This window comes from Macaca fascicularis, chromosome 17, assembly GCF_037993035.2.
Source record: "Macaca fascicularis isolate 582-1 chromosome 17, T2T-MFA8v1.1".
Taxonomy (NCBI): Eukaryota; Metazoa; Chordata; class Mammalia; order Primates; family Cercopithecidae; genus Macaca; species Macaca fascicularis.
This window is the reverse complement of record NC_088391.1, coordinates 2,149,823-2,174,200: the sequence shown is the minus strand read 5'-3', so window position 1 is coordinate 2,174,200 and position 24,378 is coordinate 2,149,823. Positions and strand designations below refer to the sequence as shown.

General features: G+C 38.0%; 1 protein-coding gene and 1 pseudogene across 1 annotated transcript in view; both read right to left on the bottom strand.

The window, feature by feature from the left end:
- TPTE2 (transmembrane phosphoinositide 3-phosphatase and tensin homolog 2) overlaps positions 1–24,378 on the bottom strand; it is a 151,019-nt gene that overhangs the window by 46,606 nt on the left and 80,035 nt on the right. The window contains 7 exon segments of the mRNA XM_065532949.2: positions 3–67; positions 803–866; positions 1,011–1,110; positions 3,092–3,211; positions 10,286–10,447; positions 11,818–11,868; positions 17,724–17,783. Coding sequence (XP_065389021.1) covers positions 3–67; positions 803–866; positions 1,011–1,110; positions 3,092–3,211; positions 10,286–10,447; positions 11,818–11,868; positions 17,724–17,783 — 622 coding nt within the window.
- Positions 2,356–2,467, bottom strand: LOC123569928 (U2 spliceosomal RNA; annotated as a pseudogene).

Below are 24,378 nucleotides of genomic sequence, written 5' to 3'. Positions count from 1 at the left end.
ACCTCAATTGGATTTCTATAGAAAGACTGCCTTCCAGAAGATGGAAATGACATAGCGATAATACGTTCTGAAAATCAAAACCATCACTATTAAAAACATTATTATAGATTTCTTATGACATACAAAAAATTAATTTATACATGATCAGACTCCATTTTCACAGGAAAAAAAAAACTTTTAAGATTGAGGTTGACAGAAAAGAGCTAATACTCAGGATAATCAACATATTAAATGATCCAACATAATGACCATTAAACTGGCATGGCGCTCTTAAGACTCCACTAGTACTAACTGTATGCCATGTACTTATGTTGGCCTCAGTATGGAGCTCTCCCTGTTCTTAGAATTTATTTCTTATCTTAAATACCAGAGAAAATCCAAGAGTTCTGGGCACCAGTGATGGTGGGAACTCCCAAGGTGCTTTGCAGCCCTCTGACTCAGAAAACTTGAGATCTACAAAGCACTGACCTCATTCTCTGGGGTTCTAGGATGAGAAGAGGTCTCTCTGGGATCCTTAAAACTCAGAATAACTACTAGAGCTTAATAAATTGAAACTGAAATGGAGTCAGCTGAAAATCCATTCAAGTTCCTATGCTGCAACCAAGTAGTTCTGAATTGAGAAGACATGCAGATCTTCCATTGCCAAGGCTAAACCACAAATGTGTCACTCTATCACAGTGGCATATATCCTCATGAATAAAGAATATTTTGAATGAATGTGTCTTAGATGAGGCAAAAAAATATACAATTATAAGAAAAAAGTGAAGTAATACAAGTAAATCAACAGTTAAGTGTCACAAACCTGTAACATAAGTGAGGTCTAGGTCAAATCCATCCCTTGTGTATCGCCTTTTGTTTTCTGAAACCTGAGAGTTTAAAATCATCGTTAGTTTGTGAAACATTCATCAACATAAAAATAAAAACGTATACAGCATAGATATCAACCCTTGCCAATGGGTCCCAAAACACAAAATAGTTTTTCTGAATCATAAGCATGTTTTGCCACTTACCAGCCTTCTCATCAGCTTTTCAAGTTCTCTTTTTTGATGAATCAGATGAAAAATTCTTATCAGAATAATAAGTCGTAGAAGTCGAACTAAATGTATCCATCTAATAATAAATTTAAAAGATCCATTTTTGCTTCAGAAACAGAATTGTATCAATATAAACTACGTCTAGAGCAGCAGTTGTTAACCAGAGGCAATTTTCCCTCTTCTCCCCAATTACCTACCTTGGGGATATTTGGCAATGTCCAGAGGCATTTAAGTTTTCCCAACTGATGTGTGTGTGTATGTGTGTGTGTGTGTGTGTGTGTGTGTTACTTACATCTAGTAGATAGAGGCCAGGAATTTTGCTAACATCCTGCAATTAATATAACTGCTCACTACCCTCTCATGACAATGATCTGGCCCAAAATGTCAGTAACGCTGAGGTTGAGAAATTCTGGTCTAGAGAAATAGTGATACAATAGACGCTTAGCATTTGTTAATTTAATTTTGGGATTTAAGACTAGCATTTTCAATTTTTCCACATCAAAACAAATTGATTATTCTTGTTCATCTCTGTTATTCCCATGAGTAAGAGAGGTTCACTACAGCTGCTAATGCACATCAGGCAGGCAACAGACTGAGATACTTCCAAAGTGTGCTGGCTGGTATCTCTACCACCATCAGAAACACTGAAGCAGAGAACTGATGGTCTGGACTAGTGCTTCTCTGATTTGGGCACACATAAATAACAGCCATCTGGAAAAGCTTGTTAAGCTGCAGATTGCTGGGTCCCAGAGATACTGATTCAGTGGGTCCAGGGTGGGGCCTAAGGTATTTTTCTTCTTATACTTCTAGCAAGCTCTCAAGTGATGCTGAGGTTTCTAGTCAAGAGGACCACATTGGCTAAGGTTATTTTCAAATAACTCCAAAAGCCTATCACTTAACATGCTTAGTTGGGGCCTGAGCTGTAGTCCAGGGAAGCTAGGGTATGAAAAGAAATCAGCTATTTGACCCATGAACAAGCTTAGGAAACCACCATCTACATCCCACTATACATTTGCTCTTTCATTTTCCTCACTGTCACAGTAAAAAAAAGAAAAGAAAAAAAAGTCACCAGGTCCTCACACACTCTTTAGTTTCCTAATCCCTAACAGTTCTAACTTTGCCTGCGCTTTCTTTGTTTCTACCACAACTATACTGCAAAACTCTACCATTGTGTTGCTACACCTGTATCTCCTAGTTTCTGTTCTGTTTGCTATTTTTTAGAAACTCATGATTGAAGTCACTCAAATTTTGCATATGCTCAAATAAATTTCCTCTTGGTTGTAGGAAAAATCCACACAGAACATTTCGTGTGTAAGGGATTTGTAGTTGAAGCACAGAGGGGAATTGTTTTTAATATAAAATTTTTTGATATAGCACATATTAAACTGATAAGAATATTATACTTGATCTTAGCCAAAAGGCCAAAAAATGATACAAATGGGAATTTGATGAGAACTTCGAAATGTAGGAAGTTAAAGTTAGTACAAGAGTAAAGGTCCTTCTTTGGGTACTACATCTTTTTTTTTTTTTTTTTTTTTTTGAGACGGAGTCTCACTCTGTCGCCCAGGCTGGAGTGCAGTGGCCAGATCTCAGTTCACTGCAAGCTCCGTCTCTCAGGTTTACGCCATTCTCCTGCCTCAGCCTCCCGAGTAGCTGGGACTACAGGCGCCCGCCACCTCACCTGGCTAATTTTTTGTATTTTTTAGTAGAGACGGGGTTTCACCGTGTTAGCCAGGATAGTCTCGATCTCCTGACCTCGTGATCCGCCCGTCTCGGCCTCCCAAAGTGCTGGGATTACAGGCTTGCGCCACCGTGCCCAGCCCCATCTTCTTTATTCAATTAATGGTACTTAGTGTGCATGCTCTTCACTGCTCCCCAGATGTCACAATCTTTTAGTTTCAAAGTGTGTGGGAATTTACCTAAACATTTCATTTTAAAGCAATGTATTTGGTATAGAATGAGAACATTTGAAGTTTAAAAGATTATATAGAATAAAAGCCACAGAAAATGCAAAATTAATGAAAAACTTTAAGAGAGGTAAGTCTTACATTTCATACCTGGGAATATTCCTAAGAAACTTAATGTCAAAAAAAATGTAAACGACATCAACCAGCAGAGGAGTCACAATAATGGCGGTATCTAAAACGTTAAGTAAGTCAGAAAAATAGTGCTGTCTCCTGTAATATAAAACAAACAAACAAAGTTCATTCCCCCCTGCAAGAAGAGATAGGAATATTTAAAGAACACAAACTATTGACTCATCCACATTAAGAATTCTACTTTCATGAATTATTTAAAATATATTTTCTAGAGTAGACTAAGGGGAAAATATAACATTCATGGGAAGTTTTCAAATAATAAAGTTATATTCATCATTTGACACATATATATATGACTAAAGCACCAACATGGCAATTCAAGTACCATGATACAACTAAATGCGTAATAATCACACTTATCGTGGACAGTGGGGTATCTATCCCCTCAAGCATTTATCATTCACATTACAAACACCCCAATTACACTCTTTCAGTCATTTAAAAATATACAATCAAGTTATTGTTGACCATGGTCAATCTGTTGTGCTATCAAATAGTAGGCGTTACTCATTCTATTTTTTTGTATCCATTAACCATCTCTATCTCCCACCCCCAAGCCCCTACTACCACTCCCAGCCTCTGATGACCATTCTTCTACTCTCTAGATCTATGAGTTCAATTGTTTTTTTTTTTTTCTAGAGCCCCAAAATAAGTGAGAACATGTGAGGTTTGTCCTTCTGTGCCTGGCTTATGTCACCTAACAAACATAGTCATCTCCAGTTCCATTCATGTTGCTCCAAATGACAGGATCTTTTTTTTTTTTTTTTTTTTTTTTGAGATGGAGTTTCAGTGTTGTTACCCAGGCTGGAGTGCAATGGCACGATCTTGGCTCACTGCAACCTCCACCTCCTGGGTTCAAGCGATTCTCCTGCCTCAGCCTCACAAGTAGCTGGGATTACAGGCGCCTGGCACCACACCCAGGTAATTTTTGGATTTTTAGTAGAGATGGGGTTTCGCCATGTCGGTCAGGCTGGTCTCGAACTCCTGACCTCAGGTGATCTGCCCACCTCAGCCTCCCAAAGTGCTGGGATTACAGGCATGAGCCACCACACTCGGCCAGGATCTTATTGTTTTTATGGCTAAATAATACTCTCTTGTGTATATGTACTGTATTTTCTTTATCCATTCATCTGTTGATGGACACAAGTTGCTTCCAAATCTTAGCTATTAGGAACAGTGCTGCAACAAACAGGGAATGCAGATATCTCTTCCATATACTGATTTCCTTTCTTGTGAGTATCTACTCAGCAGTGGGATTGCTGGATCATATGGTAGCTCTATTTTTAGTTTTTTGAGGAACCTCCAAACTGTTCTCCAAAGTGATTCTACTAATTTACATTTCCATAAACAGTGTATGAGGGTTCTCTTATCTTCACATCTTTGTCAGGATTTGTTATTGCCTGACTTTTGGATATAAACAGTTTTAGCTGGGGTGAGATGATATCTCATTGTAGTTTTCTACACTGCCAATTTCTCTAATGATCTATAATGTTAAGCATCCCTTGATATGCCTGTTTATGTATGTTTTCTTTTGAGAAATGCCTATCCAAATCTTATGCTCACTAAAATAGTTAGATCATTAGATTTTTTTCCTAGAGAGTTGTTTGGGCTCCTTACATATTCTGGTTATTAATCCCTTTTCAGATGGGTACTTTGCAAATATTTTCTACCACTCTGTGGGCTGTCTCTTCACTTTGTTAATTGTTTCCTTTGCTATGAAGCTTTTTAAGTTGATGCAATCCCATTTGTCCATTTTTGCTTTGGTTGCCTGTGCTTGTCGGGTATGGCCCAAGTAATTTTTGCTCCGACCCAACTCCCAATGTTCTCTTGTAGTATAGTACTTTCATTGAGGTCTTACATTTAAGTCTTTAATCCATGTTGACTTGATATTTATGTATGGTGAGAGGTAGGGGTCTAGGTGCATTATTCTGTATGTGTATATCCAGTTTTCCCAGAACCATTTGTTGAAGAGAAGTCTTTTGTTCAATGTATGTTCTTGGCACATTTATGAAAAATGAGTTCACTGTAAGTGTGTGATTTGTTTCTGGGTTCTCTATTCTGTTCCAGTGGTCTATATGTCTGTTTTTATGCCAGTGCCATGGTGTTTTGGTTATATAGTTCTGTAGTATAATTTGAAGTCAGGTAATGTGATTCCTCCAGCTTTGTTCTTTTTGCTTAGAATAGCTTTGGCTATTCTGGGTCTTTTGTGGCTCCTCATAAATTTTAGGATTGTTTCTTCTATTTCTGTGAAGAATGTCATTCATATTTTGACACGGAGTGCAATGAATCTGTAAATTGCTTTGGATAGTATGGACATTTAAACAATATTGATTCTTCCAATCCATGAACATGGAATCTCTTTCCATTTCTTGGTGTCCTCTTCAATTTCTTTCTTCAGTGTTTTATCATTTTCATTATAAAGATCTTACACTTCTTTGGTTAGGTTAATTTCTAGGTATTTAATTTTATTTGTGGCTATTGTATATAGGACCACTTTTTCAATGTCCTTTCCAAATGGTTCACTGTTGACATATAGAAATGCTACTGATTTTTGTATATTGATTTTGTATCCTGCAACTTTGCTGAATTTATCAATTCTAAGTTTTTTGTGGAGTCTTTAGTATTTTCCAAATAAAATGTATCATCTGCAAACACAAGGATAATTTTATTTCTTCTATCCCAATTTGGATTTCTTTTTATATTCCCTTTTTTTCTTTCTCTTCTATGATGGCTCTAGCTAGGACTTCCAGTACTATGTTGAATAACAGTGGTAAAAGTGAGCGTCCTTGTCGTGTTCTAGATTGCAGAGGAAAGCTTTTCAGTTTTTTCCCCATTCAGTATGGTATTGACTGTGGGTCTGTCATATATGGTTTTTATTATGTTGAGGTGTGTTACTTCTATACCCAGTTTTTTTAGGGTGTTTACCATGAAGGGATGTTGGATTTTATCAAATGCTTTTTAGCATCAACTGAAATGATCTTATGGTTTTTATCCTTTACTGCATTGATATAATGTATCGCATTGATTGATTTGCAAATATTGAACCTTTCTTGCATCCCAGAGGTACATCCCACTTGTCATAATGAATGATCTTTCCCATATATTGTTGAATTCAGTTTTCTAGTATCTTGTTGAGGATTTTTGCATCAATATTTATCAGATATATTGGCATTTTTTTTTGTTTTGCTTTTTTTTTTTTTTTTTTTTTTGAGACTGAGTCTCACTCTGTCACCCAGGCTGGAATGCAGTGGCATGATCTCAGCTCACTGCAACCTCTGCCTCCCAGGTTCAAGTGATTCTCCTGCCTTGGCCTCATGAGTAGCTAAAATTACAGGCGCCTGGTCACCACACCCAACTAATTTTCGTATTTTTAGTAGAGACAGGGTTTCACCATACTGGCCAGGCTGGTCTTGAACTCCTGACCTCCAGTAAACCACCCACCTCTGCTCCCAAAGTGCTGGGATTACAGGAGTGAGCCACCACTTCCAGCCTATGTGTGTCTTTACAGGAGAAGAGTGTTTCTTGTAGGCAACAGATCAATGGTCTATTTATTTATTTATTTTTATTTTTTTTTGAGATGAAGTCTTGCTCTGTCACCAGACTGGAGTGCAGTGGTGCCATCTCGGCTCATTGCAACCTCTGCCTCCCGGATTCAAGCTATTCTCCTGCCTCAGGCTCCTTAGTAGCTGGGACTACAGGTGTGTACCATCATGCCCAGTTAATTTTTGTATTTTTAGTAGAGACAGGGTTTCACCATGTTTGCCAGGATGGTCTCTATCTCTTGACCTCGTGATCCACCTGCCTTGGCCTCCCAAAGTGCTGGGATTACAGGCGTGAGCCGCCACACCTGGCTGGGTCTTGTTTTTTCATGCATTCATCCACTCTGTCTTTTGATTGAAAAGTTTAGTCTGCTGACACTTAACATTATTATTGATAAGTAAGGACTTACTCTTGCCATTTTGTTATTTTTTTTTCTGGTTGTTTTGGGGTCTTCTCTTCCTTCTTTCCTTCCTGTCTTCCATTAGTGAAGGTAATTTTCTCTGGTGATGTGATTTAGTTACTTGCTTTTTATTTTTCTTTTTTTTTTTTTTTTTTTTGAGACGGAGTCTCGCTCTGTCGCCCAGGCTGGAGTGCGGTGGCCGGATCTCAGCTCACTGCAAGCTCCGCCTCCCGGGTTCACGCCATTCTCCTGCCTCAGCCTCCCGAGTAGCTGGGACTACAGGCACCCGCCACCTCGCCCGGCTAGTTTTTATTTTTGTATTTTTTAGTAGAGACGGGGTTTCACCGTGTTAGCCAGGATGGTCTCGATCTCCTGACCTCGTGATCCGCCCGTCTCGGCCTCCCAAAGTGCTGGGATTACAGGCGTGAGCCACCGCGCCCGGCCTGCTTTTTATTTTTCATGTATCCATTGTTGTCTTTTGGTTTGAGGTTACCATGAGGCTTGTAAATACTATCTTATAATCCATTATTTTAATCTTATAATAACACTGTTTTCATAAACTAGTAAAAAGAAAATAAAAACTCTATAACTTTGTGTCCCTATTTTTTAACTTTTTGTTATTTCTATCTTATTACGCCATTTATGTCTTGAAAAGTTGTAGTTAATATTTTTGATTGGCTCATAGTTTAGTCTACTTAGAATAAGAGTAGTTTATACATCATAGTTACAGTGTTGTAACATTCTGCATTTTTCTGTGTACCTACTATTACCAGTGCATTTTATACCTTCAGGTTGTTACTTATTGCTCATTAATGTCCTTGTCTTTCTGATTGAAGTACTCCCTTTAGCATTTCTTCTAGGACAGGTCTGGTGTTGACGAAATCCCTCAGCTTTTGTTTGTGTGGAAAAGTCTTTTTTTCTCCTTCACTTTGAAGGATATTTTCACTGGATACACTGTTTCAGGGTAAATGTTTTTTTCCTTCAGCACTTTCAATATGTCATGCCTCTCTCTCCTGGCCTGAAACGTTTCTACTAAAGAGTCTGCTGTCAGATATATTGTAGCTCCATTGTATATATTGGTTTCTTTTCTCTTGCTGCTTTTAAGATCCTTTCTTTATCCTTGATCTTTGAGACTGTGATTATTAAATTCCTTGAGGTAGTCTTCTTTGAGTTATATCTGCTTGGTGTTTTATAACTTTCTTGTACTTGGATATTGGTATCTTTCTGTGGGTTTGGGAAGTTCTGTTACTATCCCTTTGAATACACTTTCTTTTTTTTTTTTTTTTTTTTTGAGACGGAGTCTCGCTCTGTCGCCCAGGCTGGAGTGCAGTGGCCACATCTCAGCTCACTGCAAGCTCCGCCTCCCGGGTTCACGCCATTCTCCGGCCTCAGCCTCCCGAGTAGCTGGGACTACAGGCGCCCGCCACCTCGCCCGGCTAGTTTTTTGTATTTCTTAATAGAGACGGGGTTTCACCGTGTTAGCCAGGATGGTTTCGATCTCCTGACCTCGTGATCCGCCCGTCTCGGCCTCCCAAAGTGCTGGGATTACAGGCTTGAGCCACCGCGCCCGGCCCCCTTTGAATACACTTTCTACACCTCCCATCTCCTCTTTAAGGCCAATACCACTTAGATTTGTCCTTTTGAGGCTATTTTCTAGATCCTGTAGGCATGCGTCATTGTTTTTTATTCTTTCTTTTGTCTCCTCTATGTATTTTGAAATAGCCTGTCTTCAAGCTCATTAATTCTTTCTTCTGCTTGATCAATTCTGCTATTAGAAGACTCTAATGCATTCTTTGGTGTGCCAATTACATTTTTTGGCTCCAGAATTTCTGCTTGATTCTTTTAAATTATTTCAATCTCTTTGTTAAACTTATCTAAATAGAATTATGAATTCCTTCTCTATGTTATCTTGAATTTGAGTTTCCTCAACACAGCTATTTTGATTTCTTTGTCTAAAAGGTCACATATCTCTGTTTCTGCAGGATTGGCCCCTGGTGTCTTATTTAGTTCATTTGGTGGGGTCATGCTTTCCTATAAAGTGTTGATGCTAGCAGATGTTCTTTGGTGTCCGGGCATTGAAGAGTTAGGTATTTATTGTAGTTTTCACTGTCAGGGCTTGTTTATACCCATCTTTCTTGGGAAGGCTTTCCAGATATTTGAAAGAACTTGGATATTGTGATCTAAGCTGTCTCTGCTTTAGGGGGCACCCCAAGCCTCCTAAACTCTGTGGTTCTTGCAGACTCATAGTGGTACTGCTTAATGGTCTAGGACAAGATCCAGGATAATTCTCTGCGTTACCAAAAAGAGACTATTGTTCTCTTCCCTTACTTTCTCCCAAACAGAGTCTCTCTCCCTCTCTGTTCTGAGGCACCTAAAGCTTGGGGTTGAGTGACACAAGCACCCCTGTGGCCACCACTACTGTGACTACACTGGGTCAGACCTAAGGCCAGCACAGCACTGGGTCTTGCCCAAGACCTGCTGTAGCCTCTCCTTAGCTATTGCATAAGTTTGCTGAAGGCCGTGGGGCTCCACAGTCATCACATGGTAAAAACAGCCAGGCCTGTGTCCTTCTCTTCAGGATGGCAAGTTCTCCCAGCCTGTGGGTGGATCCAAAGGCGCTGTCTGGGAATCAGGGTCTAGATCAAAAACTTTAAAAGTCTACCTAGTATTTTATTGTGCTATTGCTGAGCTGTCACTCAAACCACAAGATGCAGTCCCTCCTACTCTTTCTACCCCTCTCCAAAGGCAGAAGAGCATCAATCCACGGCCACCTCAAACACAGGCCATGGCGGTACTGCCACACTACCGCCAATGTTCTCATAAGGCCCAAAGGCTCTTAAGTCAGTTGGTGGCGAATGCTCCTGTGAATTATTTTAAAATGCTTCTGTTCTTTTTTGTTTTGTTTTGTCTTTGAGATGGAGTCTCGCCCTGTCACCCAGGCTAGAGTGCAATGGCATGATCTCGGCTCAATGCAACTTCTGCCTCTCAGGTTCAAATGATTTTCCTGCCTCAGCCTCCCAAGCAGCTGGGATTACAGGCACCCACCACCATGACCAGCTAATTTTTCTATTTTTAGTAGAGACAGGGTTTCACCATGTTGGCCAGGATTGTCTCTAACTCCTGACCTTGGGGTCCTCCCACCTCAGCCTCCCACAGTACTTCTTATAAAAGTACAAAATAACTTAATGCATTATAAAAATAATCAAACTTACCCTTCAACAAATACTCGAAGAAGAACATCCATGAGAAAAAATAAGGCAATAGCTAGAGAAATAGAACGATACACCAAAGGAATATAAAGTTTGCTATCATTGAAAATTAGGTCGGCAAGGAGGAGAGTGACATCCAGTAAGACCAGGAAAACTCCAAATATTCTAAAATAAATAAATAAATAAATAAATGCAAAGATAAAGGAGCTTTTGTCCCTATAGCTATACTATATTTAGGCCACTGATCAGGTACCAAAATGTTATTATTTAGTATTAAGCTGCCCAGTGGCAGGAAAAACTGTAATGCCTTAGAATCTCAGAAAGTCACTGTTTTCACCCAATAGAAGCAGTTCTTAATAAACAAAATTTTCACCAAACCACTTCACAAGATATTATCATGCCCTTTTATAGTAGACACATCAGACCATCACCTCAAGAGAAAAGTAAAACTGAATTAAAATCACCTGTGTCTGTTTGTAAATTCTTCTTAAAATTTGAGAATGTCATAAGAAATTTATACCAATTTCTCATAAAAAATAAACCCTCAATCTGGATAATTCTAAAGAATTTATTAATAAAAACCAAATGAAAGCATGAGTAACATATGCTCATAAAAGACCAAGATTTTTCATCAGTGACATTCTCAACAAGTACATGATTCCATATTTATGGGTGCTTCTAGCATAGTGATGGGCACATGAGTCTTGAACTCTAAAGTACCTCCTGCCACTTGCTGTTACATATTCTAAATACATTCTCCATAAACTGATTAGACTATTTGCCTAATCTATGAAGATGAATTAGTCTTCGAAGTAGTTTTTTAAAAACTTGCAGCTCAAATTAAAATAGTATTAATTCAAAAGGAAACAATTACATTGCATAAATCTGTATCATAGTATGAAATCTTACTCTTATGTAGAGAAGTCTAAGTAAATTGTTTCCAGAATTAAAGAGTAATTCTAGATGTATAAGGTACTTAATAAAACACTTTACTAATAATTATAGAATTTTAACATTTGATTTTCATTAATGTTACTTTTACAGATGGAAGAAAAACAATATTAATAAGTTACTATTAATCTTAGGCAAAAGCCATTTATTTGCAAGTCTTAATGTCCAGCTTAAACCAAAATTCCATGATAAATTAGATTACATTAGATGGGGCACACGGCTACTTAGCAACTGATGGACGGTGGAAATGCTTTTTTTTTATTTCAGTCTTTCTCTTTCAAGTATTAAGTCTCATATATATATATATATTTTTTTTCTTTCTTTTTTTAAAAGATGGAGTATTGCTCTGTCACCCAGGCTGCAGTGCAATGGTGCAATTTCAGCTCACTGCAACCTGTGCCTTCTTTTTGTATTTTTAGTAGAGATGGGGTTTCACCATGTTAGCCAGGCTGGTCTTGAACTCCTGACTTCAGGTGATCCGCCCGCTTCGGCCTCCCAGAGTGCTGGGATTACAGGCGTGAGCCACCATGCCCAGTCAAGTCTCAGATATATTTAATACATGGTGTTTTCTATGTCTCACATACCCAAATGCAAAGGATGATACAATTGAACGCACAATTTTCTTAATCTTGGTGCTGCAAAAAGAAGTAAAAATAAAATTAATCAGATTTCTTCTAACATATATTGTAAATTTAACCAAAAAACAAAGGCCTTTATAAATACAATTTTAAAAGAAAGTTATTCAGAAGTTGTATGACAAAATGCTTTTTACTAATAGCTAAAATTTTATTCTTTCTGTTCCATAAGTATTTTACTTTGCTATCCAGAATATATGCAAATAAGACAGTAAACTTTGGATGTTTAGTAACATTTCCGTTGCATGCAAAGCCCCAACCCCAACTTTATGGCAATACTAAACTTAAACTTGTGGTCATCAACTCAAGGAGTATAGCATGAAGACAGAAAAGGGTGGTAGAAGAGAACTGTATTTTAATGCCGGCCTGGGCAAGTCATCAAACTTTGGCCAGATCTCAGTTTCCACCGCAATAAAATAAGGCATTTTGGGAATGAGCATAGGGAGTAAATGATGCTCTTGTCATCTCTTCAAACGAGACACCTAGTGAACAGATACACATTAGCAAGAGTCGCATTTAAGGTTGCAAATGAACTTCAGAGGTAAGACATTTTAGTAAGATATACTTCAAAGGAGAAACACCCGAAAGACTGGGCTCCTTCCATTAATCAAAGGAAGGAGAACCTGTTTGATGGAGACTCCAATAATGCCTCATTTTACCTTATGGCTGGAGATAAGGTAGCTGATGAGGAACAATTCTTCTGTCCTGCTGAAGCCTCCTGTGTTGGAGGCTCTTCAGGAGAAGTCTTCAGGAAGTTTCTGTCACACTGAAGCCTCCAACACAGGACTCAAATTCCACCCCGAGAGCCATGAATCCTAAGACAACGCTCACAGCCTGTGCCTAAGACTGCAGAACAAAGAGGGCAGATACTGAGCAGAACTGGGGCACTGCCAAAATTGGCCCTTGACATGAACAGACATTTCTCAAAAGACATACATGTGGCCAACAAGCATATGAACAAAAGCTCAATATCACAGATTAGAGAAATGCAAATCAAAACCACAATGAGATACCATTTCACACCAGTCAGAATGGCTATTACTAAAAAGTCAAAAAATAACAGATGCTGGCAAGGTTGCAGAGAAAAGGGAACACTTATACATTGTTGGTGGGAGTGTAAATTAGTTCAACCATCGTAAAGAGCAGTATGGCAATACCTTGAAGAGCTAAACGCAGAACTACTATTTGACTGAGCAATCCCATTACTGGGTATATACCCAGAGGAATATAAATCATTCTACTATAAAGATACATGCATATGAATGCTCGCTGCAGCACTATTTACAACAGCAAAGACATGGAATCAACCTTGGTATCCATCAATGACAGATTGGATAAAGAAAATATGGCACATATATACCACGGAATACTATGCAGCCATAAAAAAAGAATGAGATCATGTCTTTTGTGGGAACATGGATGAAGCTGGAGGCTATCATCCTTAGCAAACTAGTGCAGAAACAGAAAACCAGATACTGAATGTTCTCACCTATCAGTGGTAGCTAAATCATAAGGACTTATGAACACAAAGAAAGAAATAGACACTGGGGTCTACTTAAGTGGGGAGGGCAGCAGGAGAGAGAGGAGCAGAGAAGATAATTATTTGGGTACTGAGCTTAATACCTGGATGATGAAATAATATGTAAAAAAAAAACCTCCCTGACATATGTTTACCTATGTAACAAACCTCTCATGTACCTCCAAACCTAAAAATAAAAGTTAAAAAAAAAAATTGGCCTTTGCTGAATGATGTTAGGTTAACCTGAGATAAAGGAAATCCCCAATCCTTCTAATCTTCCCCTCTCCACCACCTCCGCCCAGGCTTGGAGAGTTAAGGCTGATGTAGATGGAGGATCAATTGGCCAAAAGAGGTGAACTCTCTCCTCAAGTTGCCATTCTCTTACTACAAGAACCTCTGATCCCACACAGTCTACTGGATCTCTGGGTATCAAGGAAATGTCATAAATCTGAACTCACTTGACAATGTCACCATACAGAACCAAGCCTGGACAGATTACGAAGGCATGAAGGAGTGGCTTGGGTGGCTTTAGCCCCTTAATCTGTTTCAGTGTCCACTGAAACTATACCAAGTAAATATACAATTGAGACTTTTTCGGTTAAAAAAAGTGTATTATGTAAATGCAGCTTCAAGCAGTTATGTGCAGTTTGCAGGGAAATAACTGACTCAATAAATCCATATCCAGGAAAAGTACTGTTCACACTCGGGAGCAATAGACAGACACTCCAACATGCAGCAACTCAAAGCACAGCCTCCATGTACCTTTCCTAAAAACAATTACTCAGAGTGCTTGAGTCAGCTGAGCAATGAATCAACATGAAGAATATGGAATTAAGGAAGATGACTTACAGAGAAAAGATGGTAAATAATATAAACTCAGAATTAGGTAAGTCTAAATAATAATTGTTAATGTAGCATAAAAATGTAGCAGGTGAAAATGTAAATAAATGATTCTAGAAGTAAAGATAAATCATATAAAATCATGAATAATAGTATTGATTTGAATTTTTAGGCATTCTTACACTAGGATTCAAGGTGTGGAAGAAGACAGAAGTAAAGACAGGTTGCGTTTCTTATCTTTCACAGGTATAAGTCCAGTTTTATTCTTGATAATGATGGAGAAAAATGATATAATTATGTTTTCTATATGTTTAAATATAAACATTGATAGACTAGAAATGGGCTTCTGACTTGCATATCAATAAAAAATGCAAGGGATAAAAACAAATCAATAGCAAAATATAGACCAATTTAAAAAGAAAATATCAAAGTATTTTTAATAAAGAAAAAGATGATAAATAAAACCAAACATACCAGAAATCATAAATACAAACATATTACTCTCATACTGCATATTGAGAAATACTCTCAGATAACTTTGAAATTAAAGGCATTACGTGCTATACGCGAGAGACAAAAACTAAATTTAAATGACAATTTAAAAATAAAGAGACAGAGGCCAGGCACGGTGGCTCACATCTGTAATCCCAGCACTCTGGGTGGCCAAGGCAGGCAGATCGCGAGGTCAAGAGATTGAGACCATCCTGGCCAACATGGTGAAACTCCGTCTCTACTAAAAATACAAAAAATTAGCTGGGCGTGGTGGTGCGTGCCTGTAGTCTCAGCTACTCAAGAGGCTGAGGCAGGAGAATCTCTTGAACCTGGGAGGCCAAAGTTGCAGTGAGCTGAGATGGCGCCACTGCACTCCAGCCGGGTGACAGAGCAAGACTCCGGCTCAGGGAAAAAAAAAAGAGAGAGACAGAAACAGATATGAGATACTAAACCTTAACACACTAAAAGTTCCAATATCAATATCAAAGTTGAATTAAAAGCACAAATACTAACTATGAACATGACTTATTTTTTATCAATAGAAGGTGGGAGCTACATGACACTAACAAGACCATGTTTAATGAAGTGGGATTTGTATTGGAGGCAGGTGCTATCTCTCCCACTGGACACATTTTTCTCTGGTACAGACTCTGGGGGTAGGGAGATGGCCGTGATGCAAAGCACTAAAAACACTGTAGTGACTCTCGTTTTCCTGCTCACTCTAGATCACTAAAACAGGGTAAGGACAATACAGGGGGATGACATTTTCATGCTGAGAAAACTATGAGTCACTTAGAAAAGAAAATTTCTACACTTTATACCTTAAGACAAAGTAAATTCAGGGCAGATATTTTATTTAAATGAAGAAAATAAATTCAAAACAGAAATTTTGGTGAATATATTTAAAATTTTGGGGTAAGAAGGACTTTCTGAGAATAACATTAAAGGCAAAATCACAAAGAAAAGTACAGATACATTTGATTACATGAAGATTAAATACTTTTATATAGTGAAAAGCAAGACAACCTGGGAGAAATTACTTATATTACATAAAATAGAAAAAAGATCAATAGATTTAACTTTTCAGTCCAAAGACAGAAAAACGCTCCAATTTTAACTGGGCAAAGGTAGTTTGCAAATGATGAAATATTAACTTAGAAAGGGTAAATGAAGGTGTGTCAAGAATGTGCATTAAAACAAATATATTTACTAATATCAAATAAATCAATGATGGCTAGTGCTAAGTGTGGGAGGGGAGAAATGTACACTTTGCATCTTGATGTTAAAGCACATATCAATATCAATAGTGTCACAATCATTCCCTGTGACACAGACTTTCCACTTCTGAGAATTTATAACAAGCAAATAACCAACAATATACAGAGATTTAGCCTCAAATATATTCATTTTTTGTAACACTTAAAAACTTGTAAAAACAACTTAATTGTTCAGCAATATCTGACTATTAAATGAATTATAGCACATCTACACCATGAAATATTACACAACTGTTACAAATAATGTTGTAAGTGCACATGAATATGTATTAACAAAAAATATATAGTCATGATGTCATAAAGTAATAAGGTTATTTACAAAAGAATAATAACAAGTATGGTCTCATACCTGTAAACAAAAAAAGTATATGCTTAAAGAACTTAGAAGTGCATGCATCCAAGTTTAAGAATGACTATAGGTGGGTAGATTTGTTGATTGTATTTTCTGATTTTCCTTTAATGAACTCTTACGTTATTTTCAGTTTTTAGAATAAAACCTATTCACAGAGCTACAGAGTTTTCAAAGTATTTTTGCATGTTATTTTAGTTTTATTACTAATTTTTTACAATACAATATCCAGTACATGGATAGCATCATAACCAGTTTACATTTGAATAATCTGAAAGTTAAAGAGGTTTAGTGACTTGCTGAGTATCAGGTGAATGAATATATGATGTCAAAGCCCAGCACTGATTCCAGCTTTTACTATAAATCCAAGATCATCCCCCTGGTATGAAACACCAGCATTTCTCACAGGGACTACTGCAAATTCCTCCTATATCTATGTAATGAGACTTTGTAATTTAAAAATAAAATGAAATGAAAATCTGCTTTATTTTGTTTGGAGTGGAGAAAGAAGGAAATGCTTGCCTTGCTTAATCTGTCTAATTTTGCTTCAGCCCTGGGCAGCTCCATTACAGAAAATGTATAGCTAATTTGCAGACACACAGTTTAATTCAGTGGCAAATTCAGGGTAATTTGAAGAACTATTTGTATTTGCCCTGTTTGTTTCCAATCTTTGTTTAGACACCAACAGCTTACAACTATGGCGAGTTAACTTCCTCTATGGCAGTACTTCCTCTCCAGCATTGACCCAAGCTGGCAAATGGTTATACAACTGGGCAAGAAAGAAGCAGAAGAAAAATCTCCTGAATATGTCTGCAGTTCAGACACAAGACGGTTTAAGAATGTATTGTTTCATTACAGTGAGTACATGATAAAATGCCTTCAGGTCAGTGCAACAGGAAGTACTCTAGTGAGATTAGAAACAAATAAGAATAAAATCCCAATGAGCATAAAGAGGTTGTTAGTCAGCAAAACATGTTTGCTTTTGCTATCAATACCACTTGCTCATAGGCAAAATCTACAAAACTGGGAATCACACAATACCCAGTAAAAATGAGAAATGTTCACTAGTGATGAGTTAAGTAGCATTCTGCATCCCTGTTTTTTTTTTTTTAAAACTTTTAATGGAATTAATTTCTTCTAAGAATACTTTCTACATTTTCAAGCTAGAAGAACATTTATTTCTGAATGGATGGAATTTTTTTTTCAAAATAATACTTGTCTAAGAATTCAACTGGAGTAAATATGGTGTACCTTCCCACCCATACATTTTGATATCTTTTCATAGTTTCCCTTTTTCCTTCTTGCCTCAGCGTAAGCCCTGTTTAAAGACAAGAGATCCACCAATGGCTCCCTCCTTTCAAACTTCAAACTGACTTACTCATATGAAGCAACATTTTCAGCATCTTCAACTTCAAACTTGGAAAGTCGTTCTAACATACTTTAGCCACCAAAAAAAAAAAAAAAAAGCAAAAATATATCATTAGATATTTGCTACACAAAATAGTGATGGAAAATATATTTGAATAACAAGAATCCCATGAATCTAAAGGATATAGTAAACATGACTCAGCTCACTGGAAGATCTAATATTTAAGAAAGAAAATTACAATCATTAACCAGAAACTCTTTCCTCATGGATACTCCCAACACTGAATTTTCCATATTTTTGTCTTCTTTTCTATCTCTCTTTCTATATATATGTATATAAAGATATATAAAAGAACATGTCTACAGATGTATAATATATAAATAATGTGTATAGACATATCTCAAAGACATTGTGGGTTTCATTCCAGACCACTGCAATAAAGCAAAAACTGCATTAAGCAACTCACACAAATGTTTTGGTTTCCCTGTGCATGTGAAAGTTATGTTTACCCTACACTATAGCCTGTTAAGTTTGCAATGGCATTATGTTCAAAAACTTATGTACATACCTTAATTCAAAACTACGTTATTGGTTAAAAAATGCTAATGATAACCTGAGCCTGTAGCAAGTCATAGTCTTTTTGCTGGTGGAGGGTGTTGCCTCCATGTTGATGGCTGCTGATTGATCAGAGTGGTGGCTGCCAATGGTCGGGGTGCTTGAGGCAATTTCTTAAGATAGGACAACAATGAAGTTTGCTGTAGCAAATGACTCTTCCTTTCACAAGTGAGAATTAAGTGGTGAAGCCATCAGGTCCTGGACTTTCTTGAAAGCCTTTTTATTACTGATTCAATCTCATTACTTGCTTATGGTCTGTTCAGGTTTTCTATTTCTTCTTGGTTTAGTCTCGGTAGGTTGTATGCGTCAAGGGTTTTGTCCACTTCCTCTAGGTTTTCAAATTTATTGTAGAGTTGTTCATAAGTCTCTAATAATTCTTTTTATTTCTGTCATATCTGTTATGATGTCTCTTTTTTTGTTTCTGAATTTACTTGTGTCTTCTCTTTTTCTTAGTCTAGCTAAGTTTGTTGATATTTTTAAACCTGCTTTTTGTTAACCTTTTGTAATTTTTGCCTCAAATTTGTTTATTTCTGTTTGTTCTTCATTATTTATTTCCCTTTAATAATTTGGGGTTTGGTTTGTTCTTACTATTCTAGTTTCTTGAGGTAGAATTGTTCAGTACCTTATTTGAAAGTTTTCTAGTTTTTTTTGATCCAGGCATTTATTGCTAAAAACATACTTCTTAATAACTGCTTTTGCTGTGTCCCCTATGTTTTGGTATGTTGTGTTTCTAGTTACATTTGTTTCAAGGAATTTTTAAATTTCATTCTTAATTTCTTTCTTCACTCATTGTAACTCAAGGGCATGTTGTTTAATTTCCATATGACTGTATAGTTTTGAATGTTCCTCTTGTTATGAATGTCTAGTTTTATTCCATTGTGGTAAGATAAGATACCTGAAATAATTTCAATTTTTAAAAATTTGTTGAGACTTGTTTTGTAGCCTAACATATGGTCTATCTTGGATAATGTTTCATGTGCTGATGAAAAGAATGTGTATTCTGCAGCTGTTAGGTGGATGTTCTGTAAATGTTTGTTATGTCCATTTGGTCTATGGTGGAGTTTAAGTCTATGTTTCTTTGTTGATTTTCTGTCAAGATGATTTGTCCAATGCTGAGCGTGAGATACTGAAGTGCCCAACTCTTACTGTAACTGGGTCTATCTCCCTCTTTAGATCTACATATTCACTTTATATGTCTAGGTGCTCTGGTGTTTGAGTGCATACATATTTACAATTATACACATATTATAATTGTTATATTTCTTGCTGAATGGAACCCTTTATTATTACATAATAATTTTGTTTGTCACTTTTTATGGTTTTTAACTTGAAGTCTGTTTTGTCTGATACAAGTATAGCTATTTCTGCTCACTTTTGGCTCCCATTTGCATGGAATATCTTTTTCCTTCCCTTCATTTTCAGTCTATGTGTTTCTTTACAGGTAAGGTGAGTTTATTTTAGATAAAATATAGTTGGGTCTTATTTTTTAATCCACTCAGCAAGTCTATATCCTTCATGGTGTATTTAATCTATTGACATTCAAAGTTATTATTGGTAGGTGAGGAGTTACTTCCAACATTTTATTGTTTTCTGGTTGTTTTGTATGTTTTGTTCCTTTCTTCCTGTTTACTTTTGAAGTTGGGTAGTTTTCTGTAGTGATAAGGTTTCATTCCTTTCTTTCTCCTTTATGTATTGACTCTAACAGTGACTTAAAGTTTTGCATGTTTTTATGATAGTGGTTATCATCTTTTTACTTCCAGATGTAAGACTCCCTTGGGCATTTCTTGTAAGGTTGGTCTAGTAGTGATGAATTATCTTTGTTTTTGTTTATCTATGACAGATTTTATGTCTTCTTCATTTGTAAAGGATAGCTGTGCTGGGTATAGTATTCTTGGCTGAAAGTTTTTTTTTCTTTCAGAACTTCAAATATATCATCCCATTCTCTTCTAGCCTAAGGTTTCTGCTGAGAAATCAGCTGTTAGTCTAATGGGGATTCCATTATAAGTGTCTTACTTCTCTCTGCTATTTTAAAAAATCTTTGTCTTTGATTTTTCACAATTTGATTATAATGTCTGGGTTGAATGTATTTGGGGTTCTTTGATCTTCCTGAAACTAGATGTCTAGCTCTCTTTCAAGAGTTAGGAATTTTTATGCTCTTATTTTATTAAATACGTTTTCCTCATATCTTCTCTTCACTTTTCCTTCTGGAATGCCCATAATATGAATATTTGATCAAAGTAATGGTGTCCCATAAATCCTGTAGGCTTTTTCATTCTTTTTTGCCTGCCTGTGTTATTTCAAAGGACTTGTCTTCAAGTTCAGAAATCATTTATTCTGCTTGATCTTGTCTATAAAGCCATTGATTGTATTTTTTCATTTCATCCCTTGAACTGTTTAGCTCTTAGGGCTTCTGTTGGTTCTTTTTATGATATATGTATCTTTACTGAATTTCTCTTTCAAATCCTGTTTTCATTGACTGGTCTATGTGTATTACCTTATATCTCACTGAGTCTCCTTAAGATTATTCTTTTTTCTGTCATTTCATATATTTATGATTGGGGTCTATTACTGGATAATGATTATTTCCCTTTGTAGGTGACATGTTTGCTTGCATTTCATGGTTGGTGTGTTTCTATGTTGATTTCTATGCATCTGGTGTAAAAGTCACCTTTTCCAATTTTATGGAGTAGCTTTACTTGTATGAATTTATTTGTATGAATGGGTCTTGGATGTCAGTTCATTGGGGTATATTGGCCCTGGTTTTACATGGATGCAGTAAGTGTAGTCTCCATGTAGTTAATTCAGCTGTGACCCACACTAGTAACATTTGCAAGTTACTCAGTGGCCTAGGCTAAGGAAATTTGTGGTGATGTGGTGCAGCTTTGCCAAGGGTGGGCTCACTGGGCTGTTTCTCAGGGTAGGGGTGTGTGCAGGCATACAGTGGATCAGAAAACTTGGAGTATGGCTTTATGTGGCTGGCCATGGTGCTGACACTCTAGCCAGGAGCATGGGGATGCAGTTGCTCAACCAAGACATGCCAGCCAGATGTGCCTTGCAGGACAGTTTCTCAGGCCCAGGATGCAGGCACACAGCTGTTTGCCTGGCCTGGAAGCATGCACTCCCGGAGTGGCCTGAAGGGCTGTTTCTCATATCTGGTATGTGGGTACACAACTGCTCATCTGGCCTGGGGCCAGTCTGCTGGGGGAAACTCATAGGCCAAATATATAGCTGCATGGCTGCTAAGCTGGACTGAAGGTATCTTTGCCAGGACTGCCCAAGAGGGGGTGTTTCTCTGGCCTGGGATACAGTCAAATGACTTCTCAACTGTCCTGGATGTGTATCTGCTGGGGGTAGTCCATAGGGCTATTCTAGCTCAGGATGTGGGCACACTGCTGCTCAGGTGGCCTGGGTGGTGCCTGCCAGGGGAAGCCCAGGAGAATGCTGCTATGACCCACGATGTTCCTCAACCTGGGACATAGGTATGTGGCTGCTTAGCTGGCCTGAGGGTATGCTGGCCAGAGTAAGCTCCCAGGGTTGTTTCTTGGCCCTGAGACTTGGGCATACACAGTTGCTTGTCTCTCACGTCTGAGACACAGGTGCAAGGCCCACTCAGTGGTGTGCCTGCTGGGGGCAGCCTGTGGGACTGTTTTTCAGGCCCTTAGTAAAGGCAGAGGGCTCCTGGGCAGGCCAGGAGCATGTCTGTGGTGGATGGGGCCTGCAGGGCTGTTTCTCAGGTCCTGAGCATGGGCTCATAGTCACTCTGTTGACCTGGGGGTGTATCAGCTGCTCAGAGGCTTAGGGGCCTCTCCCACTTGGGAGAGGGCAGGTAGTGGTTTGGCTGGCTTAAGAGTGAGTTTACCTTGGATGGGACTGCAGATTAATCCTGTCTGGAAGTGTGGTGGTGGGGCTTGATTTCCCTGCTCTGCAGTACTTGAGTTACAGCCAATCCTGGGACCAACCTCCACACAGCTGGGACTGTGGCTTTAACCCACCCATGTGGGCTTGGTGTACTGAAGGTAAAGCTCCAGTGCTGGAGAGGCACAGTGGCTACTGGCCCCCAGAGGAGGGCACACTCAAGAGATGACTCTGGTCTCAAGATGGTGCTGTGTTGCTGCAGCTTAGGTCTCTGAGGGTGGGAAGTCTTCACCTTGTACTCCTAGTCCAGGACATGCAGCTGTGTGAATTCTTGGCAGTACTCCAAATTGGCAAAGACTGTGAGATTCTCCTGTTGTCAAGACTTTGTGTTTGTGATGGCAGTGGGGCTGGTGGGGATCTTCTGCTTACCTTCACCCTGCAATGAGACGTCCCTCCTCTCTCTGGGCCAATTCAATCCAGATGGGGGAGAAGGGGCTGCAGAGGCTGAGTGTTTCCATGCTGTGGGGACTTTCAGTCATGACAGGTGTGTCTCCACTCCTTTGCTGCACTCTAGGACTATCCCTTTGATACTCTAATCAAATCTTAGATGTGTATTTGTTGCCTCGGTTCTTTCTTGTAGGGAAGACAAGCACCAGGCATCTCTAGTCACCCATCTTGCTTGATTTACCATAATTCGTAAGGGCTCTAGGATTTTCAGAATAGTCAATGATTGTTGGCTTCAACTTAAAGCCACCAGCTTCATTAGCCACTAACAAGAGAACTGGCCTGCGCTTTGAAGCTTTGAAACCATGCGTTCACTTCTCCTGTCTAAATACAAAAGTCCTAGATGGCATCTTCTTCCAATAAAAGGCTATCTTGTCTACATTGAAAATCTGTTGGTTAGTGTGGCCACCTTCATCAATTATCTCAGCTAGATCTTCTGGATAACTTGCTGCTGCTTCTGCATTGGCACTTGCTGTTTACCTTGTACTTTTATGTTAAGGAGATGGTTTACTTCCTTAAACCTCATGAACCAACCTTTTAGCTTCAAGCTTTTCTTCCGCAGCTTCCTTACCTCTCCCAGCCTTCATTGAATCAAAGAGAGTGAGGGCCTTGTCCTGGATTAGGCTTTGGCTTAAGGGAATGCTGTGGCTGGTTTGATCTTTTATCCAGACCACTAAAACATTCTCCACATTAGCTATCAGACTGTTTTGCTTTCTCATCATTTGTATGTTCACTGGAGTAGCAGTCTTAATTTTCTTGAAGAAGTTTTTTGGCTTTTTCATTTTGTTTTTTGTTTTACATTCACAACTTGGCTGAACTGGTGCTAGTCTAGCCTTCCTCACAATCATTTCTAGCTTTTGGTTTAAAGTGAGAGACATGTGACTCTTCCTTTCACTAGGACACTTAGAGACCATCGTAGGCTTATTAAATGGCCTACTTTCAATATTGTTGTGTCTCAGGGAATAGGGAGGCCCACGGAGAAGGAGAGAGATGGGGGAATGGCTAGTCAGTGGAGCAGTCAGAACCAACATGTCATTAATTAGGCTGGTCATCTTAATATGGGCATGGTTCATGTTGCCCCAAAACAATTACAATAGTAACATCAAAGATCACTGATCACAGTTCACCATAACAGATATGATAATAAAAAGTTTGGAATATTGCAAGAATTATTAAAATGTGACAGAGACACACAGTGAGAACATGCTGTTGGAAAAATAAAACCAGGAGACTTGCTCAATGCAGGGTTGCTACAAACCTTCAGTTTATAAAAAAGTAATATCTGAGGGGCAATAAAGCACAATAAAACAAGATATATCTGCATACACACACACACGTAAATATAAACTATATATGTATACATATACATATATAGGCTAAAGATATATACATATATGGCTTCATATATACACACACATGCTTATATATATAAAAGGATATATATATGACTACTGATGTTATTAATTTGGGTCAGTGCTAAAGGATATGTCTATATATATAGATATGTATACACAATTTAAATATGCAAATATATAGACATATATAGAGACATGTGTATCTATATACACACAAATACATATTTATATACCTATATATACTACATATATAGCTAAAAGATATATCTGTGTATATATACACACACACACATATATACATGTGTGTGTTGTGTGTGTGTGTAGATAGATCCTTT